This window comes from Dendrobium catenatum, unplaced genomic scaffold (genome assembly GCF_001605985.2).
Source record: "Dendrobium catenatum unplaced genomic scaffold, ASM160598v2 fragScaff_scaffold_99, whole genome shotgun sequence".
Classification (NCBI taxonomy): Eukaryota; Viridiplantae; Streptophyta; class Magnoliopsida; order Asparagales; family Orchidaceae; genus Dendrobium; species Dendrobium catenatum.
In genome coordinates this window covers 117,719-131,918 of record NW_021318561.1, presented here as the reverse complement: position 1 = coordinate 131,918, position 14,200 = coordinate 117,719, and the positions used below count along the sequence as shown (strand labels likewise).

Sequence of the window (14,200 nt, the reverse complement as noted above, 5' to 3'; positions counted from 1 at the left end):
TAATGAAAGCTTCTTATGAGTTCTGAGTTGAGCAAGAAAAAAGCTTTTTAACATAATTCTTTGGATTGTTTTGTTTGGTTTCTAATCTTTTCTAATGTAATTTTAATTTAATAAAATATATTTTACGAGCCGCACTTTGTTCCTCAACATCTGAGTAATAGTTCATATGGCAAATTTTCTTTTTGAAATATCTGATTTTTTTTGGACATTTAGATCAATTAAGATAAATTTACACGCACATCATATATGTAAGGCTCGAACTTAAAATCTTTTATTTGGTAGTTAAAGATATCAATCAATAGGCTAAAGTGAGCTGCTTTTGAAATATCTGATCATTAACCCAATTTATGTTTAATTGTTTAAAGATAGAGTAGGAAAAAAAAAAAAAGGTTTAGATCGTATTTGGAACATATTTTTTATTATTTTATTTTTTAAATTGCAATTATTTTTTTTACTATTTTTAATAAATTTGTCTTAAAAATTTACTTTTTATAATATGTTTAAAAAAATATTACCTTAACAATTATTTTACAAACACTTTTATAAAAAATTATAATCATCACAAACAAGATCCTAAATGAATAGAAAATGACATAAGCATGTCAGCAGTCATTCATCCAACTAACTTAAAATTTTATTTTGAACACTAATTTAAATACTTAAGTATTTTTCATTGAAATAGAATTAGCGCCTAAATCTTCATAATTTATAAAACAATCAATCATCCTACTATTTAATTTTTAAAATCTCTTCTTAATATTAAAATTCACAATACAAATTCGATTCATATTTTTTTATTAAATTTCAACAGTTTGATCATATAAGTGCAAATACACAGAATTTGTTAGTTAAAAAAATAACCTCAATATTAATGTTATAAATATAAAGATTTCAATATTATTTGTGTAAATATTCTTAAATATATATTAATTAAAAGGAGCAGGAGTGTGCGCTATGAGCTTGTGCAAAGAAAAAATAGGCTAATTTCTCCCAAAAGAGGAGAACGAGATACAGAGCAGCTGAACTGCAAACAAAAATCTGCAATTTTCCTGAGATATTTTCCACTCTCTTTCTAACAAAGCTTCAACCTGACGTTCCCTGTACACGTTTTTGGCAGTTCAAAGTTTCGAACAATATCTTCTGAAATGCGAAAAAATTGTTGTCGAAATCTCTAATCATCATCATCTTCTTCAACCTTCTGACCAAATCCTCTTGGTCCAGCTCTTGCCCTGACCTTCTTCTTCTTCTTCCCCTCCTTCTTCTTCTTCTCAGCCTCCACCTTCTCAAACTTTTCCCTCTCTCTTTTTTGCAGAAAGTCTTGCACGGCTAAATAGATCAACTGCTCAAACAGCAAGAACCTTCAAATTCTTAATACAGACCGAGTAACGAATTGAAAGAGACCGAATGTGAAAGAAATTGCAACTTATAATTGTTACTACTTGATACATTTGGTTGATAAAAATTAGAATTTTTAGAGAAATAAGTAGTTAACTTGTCTTTTATATATTTTTTATTTTCATCTCCATGTTAATTTATTGTTTATTGTTAGTGTTATCATACATTCCTTCATTACATTATTTCATATCTATAAATATGGTACAAAATAGCTAATATAAGTAACTGATTTTTCCTCCAAACTATCTCCTTCTATTATGTCCTCTAACCCTAATGCCTATATCATTCTCAATCCTTTTGATAGATCTCAAGCTCTCATCACCATTAACACCAACACATAAATCAAACTTATTACCTCCAATAACTCATCATGGCGATTTCAATTTCATACTACACTCATTGTATATGATCTTATGGAATTTAATGATGGATCTTACCATTGTCAAGCACAAATCCTATACACTAATGATGGCCATACACCAAATCCTACCTACTCGTTATAGATCCACCAAGACAAACCTATTCTTAGCGTAATTGCTAGCTCGACCTTCTTAAATCTAATTCATTTTATCGTTTCATCCCAAGTATCGCAGGAGCCTTGGAATGCTCTTAACAATATCTATGCCAAACCATCTACATGGGCATCTTACTCAATTAAAAGAAGACTTTTATCTTCTCAGCAAGGGAACAAAAGTAATTGCCCAGTATACAGTGTGTCAAAATTGTTTCTGATGGATTCACCATACTTGGTCACACCCAATTGATGAAGATGATCTCACAAAAAATTATAAAAGGCCTTGATGATAAAACAATAATCTTTGCTCAGCTATTCATTTATGTGAGAGCCTTATCAAATTTAAATAACTCCATGAAAAAAACTTATAAACTTGGAGGCCTACCTCAAAGTTGAAGTACGAAAGAAAGCCACCATACTTCACATACTTGCTATTGCCAACTGAACTAAAAATTTCATCTCCTTGAAATCTCTACCAACAACAACAACAACATCAAGCCTTTGTCCCACTACGTGGGGTCGGCTACATGAATCTTTTTTCGCCATTGTGTCATGTTAAAAGTCAAATTCTCATTTAAATCTATTAAAGAAAGATCATTTCTAATATTTTCTAACCAAGTCTTTTTAGGCCTACCTTTACCTTTCTTAACATAAGTCAAATCTAATACATCAACTTTCCTAACCGGGTCATCGGAAGACCTCCGTTTAATGTGGTCAAACCATCTAAGGTGACTCTCTCTAATCTTATTTTCCACTGGAGCTACTCCAACCTTTTCACGTATATGCTCATTTCGTATCATATCTCTAAGGGTAAACCTACTCATCCACCTAAGCATCCTCATCTCTGCAACCTTAACTTAGTATTATGCTTCTCTTCCTTGAACTCTCTTCCCAATTACAAAAAAAAAAATCCTCCCTCCATCCTTAAAAGAAACCAACACCCTCATCAAAATTGCAACCATCAAGGCCTCCACAGATCTGTGGCATTATTGTCTTGGTTATCCATCTCTTAAAATACTATGGCACTTAGCCTATCATTATGATATATTATTTTTTGAACCAAATATATCCTAGCTTGTTTGTAATTCATATTATTGCAATAAAACTCACAAGTTTCCATTTATCTCATCCTCTCTTACTAGCTTCTACATTAAACTTTTATTTATTATTGGTGTTAATACAGCTTCTTTTCTTACGCTATTCTATATTTATAAGTATTGAACAAAAAGATTAATATAAGTTAATAATTTCTCCTCAATACTACCTTCTTCTACATATAGAACTTGAACTGAAATTAATTTTTGTTTGCCTGTTTGGTTGAGAAAAATTCAGTGAAAATAAATTTTCTTCTTCGTTTGATTGATAAAATATTGATTTATAAAATTTAAAGAGAGGACAAATGAGCAGCTACAGTGATTTCATTCTTTTTTCTTCATATTTTTTATTCAAAGATTGTCATTAAGAAAAATATATTTGTAACATTTTATTTAGTAAATTTAATTAATATGTACTCAAATTTCCTCATGTTCATTGAAATCAAACACTTCGAAGCATTTTACTTCAAAATTTCAGGTTTGTATTTAGTTTCGATATAATTACTCTTTTTATACCTACAATCACATCTCAATCCTTACAAAGCTTTACATGAATCGGATAACTTCTATTCACAAAAATAAAAATTCAAATTTTCATCAACCAAACAAAAAAAAAATTGCCCATTTTCTTTTTAAACAGGCGGATCCAATTTCAATGCAAATTTTCTAACATTTCGATTTCCAATTCCATTATTTGAAAGTTCAAAAGATTACCCCGATTGTGAGAAGGGAGAGGCCGATGAAAGCTGTAAATAGAAGGGCAGAGACGACGCTGTAACCCGATCCACCATCAGCCACAGGAATTATCTCTTGAACGCCTTCAGTAACGCCGGAATCGATTCCGGAAACTCTCCGGAGAGGCTGCGGCCGCCTGCTCAAAATTTCTTGAAGCTTCGGTTTCCATTGGCGAATAGGTCGAGAAGCAGAAAAAGAATATAATGAAAGAGAATAAATTGAGGGCCTTGAACAATGAAAGAAGACGCTTCTCACCGGAGAGAGGAGTGAGAAAGAGGCTGAGAGCGGAGGAGGAGAGAGGGCGGCTATCGCCATTTTTTGAGAGAGATAATGGCCAGCCACTTGGCTTCAGATATGGAAATCCTGGTTTATCATCAGAGATCGAGGGTTTGGATTTGTTTTAATAATGGACGGCTGTGATCTCATATGTATCGGTTGTTTTCTTTTTCTATGATGCGAGCTCAACTGCTCAATACAAAGGAAAGGTAAAGAACTTTTTTTTTTCTGAATTGTGAATTTTGAAAATATTCTTTAGAAATTATTGGGTATTAAGAAATTTTTATTTTAAATACTTTTAATCCTTTCATCAACTTATATAAATTTTAATTATAAAAAATATTTATATAGTTATACAAATAAAAAAAATCTTCTCAATTTTGGGCATATGATAGACCATTCTTAAAGAGGGGATAAATCAATCTTAAACCACATTACAAGTAAATCTATAACAAATATATATGCAAGAAATATGTAAAATCAAAATAAGCCACAAAAGAAAATGAACAAGAGCATTTATGTTCATTTGTACAAGGGCTTATATTTTTTATTTAACTTGCTTTAATTATTCACAAATCGCTAACATTTTTTAAATCTAGATCAATCTTTAAAAGCATAACTAAATTTTATCATCTAAAAATATAAGAAACGAAATCATTTGATTATGTCTTAAAGAAATAGAGAGAAGAAGAAAAATCCTAAATAAATTGAACATTTTGATAGTTAAATTATGTAAGAAAAAGCTTCTAATCCTTCTCTTCCCATCCCTCTGGCTCTCACTAAAAATAACATAGAAAAATTGAGCAACCAAAAGTTCAAAGTCGTATTTTCTCCACTCAACTGCTCTCTTATGAGTCTTATTCTTGGCCACCCCCAGCTCTCTCTCTCGCTCTCTCGCCCTCGCTCTTGTATGTTGGCGATTTCTTTGATCCCACCAGGTGGACTAATAAAGGGAAAACAAGGCTACAAATATGATTACATAAGAATAAGACTTGGTTAGCTAAAAAATAACATGAATTAATAAAACTAATTAATTCAAATGATTTAAACTAATTATCAATTAATACTTGATTTAAATTTAATTAACAAATTAACATGTCGACTCTTCAAATCATTGGTAAAACAATTTTGCCCTTTATAATAGGGATAATTTCAATTCATCTAATATAATTTGGCCCGATAGTGAAGAATGAGGACAAGTAGCCATTCAACATGTAGTTCAGTTGTTGGGGTGCTTTGACTCTTTAATTGTGCCATATAATTGAGTGCAGATATTAATGCGTAATGTATACATAATTAAATTAACTCAAAAGTAAAAAAAAAAAAAAAAATTGGGCTCATTTGACATGATTAAAAATTGATTAAATAAAAAAATATTCGATCTTCTAGGTAAACTCTAAATTAATTATTATTTTGTATGTTCTAATATATTTCTTGATTTTGGCTACTTAAATTGAGTAGAATCAAAAGCCATGCATAAGGCTATAATTGAGTTGAGCTGAGCATACCATAGATTGGTCTTGGTAGTCATATGACAAGTTATCATGTTTTTCTTGAGCTCGATCAAACCTTCCATATATATGATTATATTTTTCTCTTTTTTATTTTTTATGATTCAACTTGTTTTAGCTTCACTTCTCTAAATATATTGAATGAGTACTTCAATTTTAAATATTAATAAATAATTTTATAAGTCTAAATAAATAAATTATTTGACTGGCAAATAGGTTTATTTTTAAATTTAAATAAATGGATTTAATTTTGTTTCGATTATAATTTTTTGAATGATAAAAAATAATTATAAAATATATATGACTTAATTTTATGATTTTACAGAAATAATTTTCTCTATAAATTAATATGTCACCAATTAAAATGTCATGAGTTTTATTTTTTAATTATCCAAATATAATTATTAGTTCAAATGAGTATTAATTAAGTTGATTCTTAGTGATACTTAAAGTAAAAGAAAAAAATTAGTGCGCTGATTCTACCCGTTTGATGTCATCGGACGGTTGATTTCATAATCCAATTTTCGAGAGTTTTCGAGAAAGTCCGATTTAGCCAATCCATTTCTAGGAAACTCCATCTTATTCGAAGAAGTCTCAGCGGTCGACCAGAAATCGAACGTATATAAGGGACTCGAGAGGTGTGAAGTGCTGAAGGGGCGATTTGATTGTTCTGTTGATTTTGATTTGGAATCCGTATTTTCTCGGCGGGAAGACAGAAAGAGAGAGAGATGGCCGGCGACGGTGTGAAGTGGGAGGGGTTGCTCAGATGGAGCCTCTCACAAGCCGACGGAACTGAACCGAAGAGGGTTCTCAGGTATATTATTGTTTCTTTCTATATTTTTTTAACCTAGGTCAATTTCAATCTTAGGGGTTTTCATTATTGTTGGTTTTGGTTACTTGGGGGGTTCAGCGATGAGGAACGGAGGTGGTTCATGGAAGCCATGACGGCTAACTCGGTGGATGTTATCAAGAGAATGAAGGAGATCACGGAAGTGATGAAGACTCCGCAGGATGTTTTGGAGGCTCATGGCGTCACCACTGCAGATATTGAAGGTAATTGAATCTAATGGATGCGATTGTTTAACGTTTCTTTTGATTTTTAGAATATTTTGAAGTTTAATAGCTGTTGTGGTAATTCATTAGGATTTGAAAAAAAAAAAAAAGGGCGAGGATGCTGGATTCTTTTGGGTATTTTTGTGGGTCATGGATTCATTTAGATGCTGGCATGAACAACGGCACTTGTTCTTTGTGAGCCAGAAGATTCATGGAAAGTAATGTGGGTTGCGTAATTTGCTTAATTTTGATAAAGGATTTGTGGGAAGACCTATTATTATTATTTTCTAGATTTCATGTTTCAAGTATGAGTGACGTGGAATAGAGGATGTAAGAGTTCTTTTTTTTTTGGTGTTGACAGTTTTCCGTGTTAGAATAGTTGCACAAGTATCGGTGATGTGATATTCATGACTATCAAATCTTTTTAGAAGAGAGAAGAGAAGCATTTTACTCGTCCTTTTTTTTTGGACTTTTGAGTCAATTAAGTAAAACTCAAACATACATCATTAAAACACACATCATATATGCAAGCTTGGAACCCAAAATCTCTTAGTTGTTTGCCAAAATTCTAAACCAACAAATCAAGGTGAGCTGCGTAATAGTCATTTTATGCATGTACCTGCTGGAGACTGACTGAAGTTTTATGTTTTTTTTTTCAAGTATGTGAGTTTATGTTATCAATTGGCGACTGTTTGAGCTTAATTATTCTGATTTTAGTCGAGTCCTTAACTTGGCTTCATTGTTTGAGAATATAACTACATTTTAACCATCCATTTGATAGCATGAACAAATTGATATGTCACCCTTTCTGTATTGCAAGAGCATGGAAATTTCACTGCTAGTTGTTAAGTTCTGGTGGGAACAAAGGTCTAACTATTGTTTAATTTGACTAGCTTCTTAGTGAACTTATTTGTTATCTGGCTTGATAGTGCTGTTAAGATGTTGATAAAATTTCAAGCAAAATTAAATATAGATGAGAGAACAAAAAATTTAAAGATCTCAAAATAAGAAATATAAGTTTACTTGGTTTGGTAAGATTTTTTAACATTTACAACCGTACATAAATCAAAATTCCACTATGTTTTAAAAGAGATGCTTAAAAAGATTATAATAAGGACAAAGATATAACTTTGTCTGTGTTAATAGCTAAGAAAGAATACAATTACCTGCTGTGAAGGTGAGGATTGGACATGGACAGTAAGATGATATTATTCTCCACATCTCATCTCTTCTTTGTTGTGAGTGCTTCATCCTCTTTTCCTTTCTCTTTTCTATTTTTCTTTTTTCTTTTTAAAATTTGGTTGTGATTGTGCGATTCTTCAACTTAATTCAATTATCCCCAATTATCCCCTTATATAGTATTTAGATTGTAGGTTACAAACTTGAATTTTATGATGTTTGAGTTTGGTGGTTACTATCTTGAAAATTCAAGTGTGAATGAAGTAATCTTGCGTTATGTTAGCCATCATTTTGAAAAATTTAGTGTGAAGTTGGTAGCCATCAATTTCAAAAAATCAAAACAAAGCCTCATTTAAGGTAGTTAATGAAATTTTGATTTTACACTTAAAAGAGCTTTGTAAAATAGTCATCTTATTTTTGTATTATAAAAAAATGTCTCATGCGGTCTCCAGTAGATTCCCCTACTCAATGTAGCACCTAATGTAGTAGCTATTTTGGTTGTACAATGAAAAATCTCTGTTCTTGAGAAGTTTAAAAAGTTTTTAGAAAAAAATAATAAAGAGATAATGTCAAGAGGTTTAAGATTAATGGAAAATATTGAGTACATGATTTGTTGATATTTAGTTCATGTCAATATGATAGTTGTGAACAAATTATTTGTTTGTGAAATAATGCCTAGTGTGGTAGGTTTGAGGTTCTCAATGTGTTATGTAAAAGCATGGACATTTTCTAAAATATGTAGTTAAAATGGAAAATGGCCTCGCCATCGCAATTCTAATGCAGAGTGGTAGAAGGAATGTTTAAACTTCTAATAAGATTTTCTATGGTTTATGGATCTTGAATTCTTGATATCTGGTGGTGATGAATTCACTAACAATTTTAAGTGTGGAGAAAAGGGTGCAAGCTGGATGGGTGAAGAACTAGACAGGATATATTGTGAAATATTTATAGTAGAGAAAGCATTTGAGTACAACTACAACAACATCAAGCCTTTATCTCACTATGTGGGGCCGGCTACATGAATCTTTTATCTCTATTGTGTTATGTTAAGAGTCAAATTCTCATTTAAATCTAATAAAGAAAGATCATTTCTAATATTTTCTAGCCAAGCCTTTTTAGGTCTATCCCTACCTTTCTTAACATAAGCCAAATCCAATACATCTACTTTTCTAACCGGGTCATCGGAATGCCGTTGTTTTATGTGACCAACCCATCTAAGGCGACTCTCTCTAATCTTATCTTCCACATGAGCTACTCCAACCTTTTCACATATATATGCTCATTTCGTATCATGTCTCTAAGAGTAAAGCCACTCATCAACCTGAGCATCTTCATCTCTGCAACACTTAATCTTATGCTTCTCTTTAATGGCCTACATTCTGCACCATAGAGAAAGCATTTGAGTGATAAATGATAATATTATATTTGGTAGAGCTGTGTGATCCTATATGATAAATTGAGGCTACTCTGCTAAATGTGGTTCTATTTACATGTTTAGGTTTTGATTTCATATATGAACACTAATATATTGGCAGTAAAATATTGAAATATTCCTTGTTATGATAAAAGAAAGAATGGATTGTACTTCGTTGTAATATGTTAGATGGTTACACATCAAAGGAATAGCGAACGGGGAGATTATTAAATGTGGACTACATACCTAGCTCTTAATGGTACGCCTTTCATAAATTAGTAAAACCTAAACATATTCAGGTCGTGCAAAATGCACGTTCCAAATTGGTTGTAGTTTAAATCTTTTAATTTCTGTAATCCTTGTAAAGTCATTTGATTCCTGGTCTTACTTTTTGTTTATTCTTTTTTAGTTGTTTTATGTTTTTATGCGTTCAGTAGAATGCTTACGGTTAGTGAGATTGGCAGGGTAACAATAATTGTAGCTAATGTTTTTACTATATTCATTTGTAAATGTTTATTGTTGAGGTCTAGCTTGATATCATGTTTGCTCTAATTTTTGTTGGTGCTTTCTTTTGTCCATGGAAGATGTTATCATTGCTTGAGATTAGCCTTGCATAGATTTCTGCCAAGGGGAATATAAGCGATGAATTTCGTTGTTGAACTATTGTTTTTAAATGTATTAATCTCATTCCACATGCATGATCTACTTTCTAGTTATTCTTTTATTTCTGCCTTCAAGATTTGGTTTTGTTTTTAAATGTGTTATCGCATTCCAAGTTCATGATGTAGTTTCTAATTCCCTTATTTCTGCCGTCAGTTGTCATTTTTATGTTATTTCAAGTAAATAATCACTAGGATTGAAACGTTTTTCAGGCATGCTTGAAGAACTGCAAGAACATGTGGAGTCCATTGATATGGCCAATGGTAAGCCTATATAAACATTTCGCTTTGTTTTACATACGTTGACTTTTTTGTTAAATTTTATTTTGTCTAATTTATTTGCTGGCATGTTCTAGAAAGTTCACTTTTCGTATTATTATCTTATGGCTTGTTATCGAAGCATAAGTATTTATTGTTAGCTAATATTTTCCCAATGCCTTGATATGCCAAGTTTATTTTGAAGTTTTTTTTTTTTTTTTTAATGAGATATCTGTAGCTAGTAGGGATGTTTGGATCATTTCTTGTGCCAAGCTATGCCCTGCAAAAAACCATTTTATTATTTTTTATAGCTTTTATGTTGTTTCTTACCACACTTTTGGAGTTTGGAGAGTAGATATGTGGATTTCAAAGGTAGATTGAGATGTGCGGTGTCCTAGAGCTTTATATTAGCATCCACCTTCTAAAGTCTTTTATTTTGTTCTGATGTGATGTAGAAAACAGTCTCGTTTAGGATGTTGAACTATGCTATTGAGGGTTTAGAAATTTTTTAGCTTTGAAAAGAGGATGGAGAGTATAGATGATTAATTTGACAAAGATTTAATAGTTTTGTTGCTGAAGCTAACTTGGCAGACCTTTCCTATCAATGGAAGTAGGCCTTATGCCTTATTGTTTAAGGAGCCAAACTAATTGATGGGTTTTCTTAAGTATTTTGAGTAAATCGCGGTGATAAAATGCTATAGTATGTGCCCTCTCCAGACTCCAAATGAGGGCCAGAGTTTGTCTTGGAGAACAGTATGGATGACTATGATTTAAATGCATAACTTTGCGACTACGCTTGAGGGTGATGCCGAGGATTATGCTTTGGGCTCGTGAGCTAAGCTGGTTGAGTTGATATCTATACACAACTTTAAACAAGCATAACACTAGACCATCTTTTTATTATTAGAAGTATTTTATGATGTACCTACATAAATAATAAATTAAGTTAAACGTATGTTACAATAAATATTAATGTGAAAAACACAAGTATTATATAATTATAATCACATCAAACATAAAATTATTTTGGTTAAATCTCAAAATGGTCCCCCGACTATTTGAATATTGTCAATTTAATTCTAAAGGATCATATTTCTCCAAAATGGTTCCCCAGTTATATAAAATTGACCCAAATGATCGATTGAGGATTAAATTGGAATCAATTTTGAATAGTTGAGAGATAAAATTAGAATGAATTTTGTATTATAATTTTTTATTTATTATGTGTGGTCTAGGGACCAAGTTGGAAGAATGTTATATTCGAAAATAAAATATTTTAAGCAAAATTAGGATGGAAAATCTACTCCCACCTAGTTGGAATGGGAGTGTCAAAAGGCTGAAGGGCTTACACAAAAACAAAAACTGGCCAACAGAAAAGCCTAGGAAGAAAAGAAGCCACAGATCAATCGTCCAAGTAAGGAAACACATCTCTCACAAATCCATGTACAAGAAAGGATGGAAGGCTCAGATTATTCACTAGGCACCAATTGGTGAGCCCTAGAAGGGGGCGGATGGCTAATGGGCATTTTTTTTTTATTATTATTTTTTTAAAACTATTGCATTTTATTATTTCCAATTATTCTTAACAAGTTTTCTGTATAATTGGAGCTAAAAATTGATTCAATTTTTGCGTGCGCTTCATTCTTTTGGCAAAATTGCAGTCCTATCTGCAATGGACACAGGTAACAGTTTACTATTGTAATATATCTGATTTTCTTACAACTAATTAAATGGGATTCTATTTGTGTTAGAATGGTGGGTTTCCTTGTGAACTTGTTCACCTTATGTTTTCATGACATGAATGCGTCAGATTTGCACTCTATCGGCGGTTTACTTCCTCTACTTGGATACCTGAGGAACTACAATGCCGGCATCCGAGCTAAAGCTGCGGAAGTAGTAACCACCATCGTACAGAACAATCCCAAGAGCCAGCAACTCGTAATGGAGGCAAGCGGATTGGATCCTCTGTTATCTAATCTTTCTTCTGATCCTGATGTAACAGTTCGTTCTAAAGCTCTTGGAGCAATATCTTGTAAGTTTCTTCCCTTTTTATTGCATTTGGCTTTTGAAAAATAATTGATAATTTAATTTCAATTATTTTTGTTGCATGCGCATTTCCAGGCTAACGCTAATAATTTTTCTACCCAAAAATTTCAGCTCTGATTCGAAACAACAAAACTGGAGTGAATGCATTTAAATTGGCTAATGGTTATGCAGCACTTAGAGACGCCCTGAGATCAAATGATGCCAGATTTCAGAGGCAAGTGCTATTCCACTATTTTGTTTCATTTTCTTTATAAGAAAAATAATTGACCCACTATAAGTGTCATCTAAAGGGGCTGTTTGGTATCCTATTTTAGGCAGTTAGGACGATAGATCCTATTGTTTTGATAAATCTCTTTTTAATTTGGTTGATATTTTTTTTCTTTTCATAAAGTTTAAATAAGTAGTTAAAATTTAATGATTGTCATGTCTAACAGTTTTCAAACTTTAATCCTCTCAAAATTTATAGGATTTTACTAAATCCCCAATTTGAGTTAAATCCTACTTGTAGCCAAACAGCTCTAGAATGTTCTTGAACCCTTTTCAGAATAATTATTGTTGTGAAGCGAGATGTTGCTGTTGTTTGGAGCATTGTATTCTATTTTAAAATGCATCAGGATGTATTATGACGGAATTCCATGGCTATTGCCAATATTTGAAATCCTGACAAAATACTGTTCAATTATTTGACAGGAAGGCTCTCAACCTGCTCCAGTATCTTCTTCAAGAAAACACATCTGACTACAGCACTGCTATGGAGCTTGGCTTTCCAAGGCTCATGGTGCACCTGGCTTCAAGTGATGATTCTGGCGTGCGAGAGGCTGCACTTGGTGCCCTTTTGGAGCTTGCTCGGGGGTCGACCTCGGAAGGTTCCAGCTCGTTTGACAAAGAAGATAAGCTGAAGCAGATCCTCCAAAACCGTATAGACGGCATCAGCTCTATGGAAGCTGAGGACTTGGGTGCTTCCAGAGAGGAGAGGCAGCTGTTGGATTCTCTATGGAGCGCATGCTATAACGAACCATCCTCACTCCGGGAAAAGGGTCTTGTAGTTCTTCCCGAAGAGGAAAATCCACAGCAGCCACCTGATGTTGCTGGAAAGTTCTTTGAGCCACCACTGCGGGCATGGGCTGCAAATAATCCGACTCGGCCGCCCGTTCCAGCAGTTGCAGAGAAGAAGAATGAGAGCCCGTTGCTACTTGGCCCTGGGCCTTCAGAATTGTGAAGCTCTGTGGTTGTTGACACAAGTGTGTTTTGAGACCACTCTCGGTAGGAATAGGTTTCATATGTTTAGAGCTTTGTAAGTTAGTTTTTATGGATGTTTTCTTTGTGACGCCTATAATGCTTCATGAAAAGCTTGTTCTACCTGTTCCTTCCTCCGTTCAAGACATTCGAGCTTTGTTTTGGTATGACTTTGCTTTTTTAATTATTTTGTTTGAAAACTAAAAAGATGCCAGATGAGTGGAGAATGAGTGTGTTAATTCCTATTTTTAAGAATAGAGGTGATGCACAAAATTGTACGAATTATAGATGTATTAAGTTAATGTGTCATACTTTAAAACTATGGGAGAGAGTTATGGAGCATAGGTTGCGGCGTGATGCTAATGTTTCTCAAAATTAATTTGGATTCATGCCGGGTAGGTCGACTATGGAAGCCATACATTTATTAAGAGGTTTGATGGAGAAATATAGAGAAAATAAGGATGATCTACATATGATATTTATTGATTTAGAAAAAGCATATGATAAAGTTCTAAGATAAGTGCTATGGAGAGTTCTTGAAAAGAAAGGAGTCAATAATGCTTATATTCAAATCATTAAAGATATGTATGCAGGAGCTATTACTTGTGTTCAAATACAAGGTGGATTGACTAAGTATTTTCTTATTTCGGTTGGGTTACATCAAGGATCAGCCTTAAGCCCATATCTTTTTGCTTTAGTCATGAATGTTCTCACTAGACATTTGCAAGAGGATGTACCTTTGTGTATGTTTTTTGCTGATGATATTCTTCTTGTTGATAAGACTAGAGAGGGAGTTGAAAGTAAACTTGAATTATGGAGGTCAACCTTAG

The 14,200-nt window shown here is 32.7% G+C and overlaps 2 protein-coding genes across 2 annotated transcripts; one reads left to right on the top strand and one right to left on the bottom strand.

Moving 5' to 3' along the window:
• Positions 1-900: 900 nt before the first annotated feature.
• Positions 901-4,094, bottom strand: LOC110096126. The gene is made up of 2 exons (XM_020821898.2): positions 3,718-4,094; positions 901-1,339 (listed from the first exon to the last, which is right to left on the bottom strand). Exons 1-2 carry the CDS (start codon positions 4,051-4,053, stop codon positions 1,172-1,174), a joined length of 504 nt encoding a protein of 167 aa, XP_020677557.1. The 5' UTR covers positions 4,054-4,094; the 3' UTR covers positions 901-1,171.
• Positions 4,095-6,114: 2,020 nt separating this feature from the next.
• Positions 6,115-13,532, top strand: LOC110096129. Its single transcript, XM_020821902.2, has 6 exons — positions 6,115-6,339; positions 6,436-6,578; positions 10,044-10,094; positions 11,899-12,120; positions 12,246-12,348; positions 12,825-13,532. The coding sequence occupies exons 1-6, from the start codon at positions 6,254-6,256 to the stop codon at positions 13,351-13,353; spliced, it is 1,134 nt and encodes a 377-aa protein (XP_020677561.1). The 5' UTR covers positions 6,115-6,253; the 3' UTR covers positions 13,354-13,532.
• Positions 13,533-14,200: the final 668 nt, after the last annotated feature.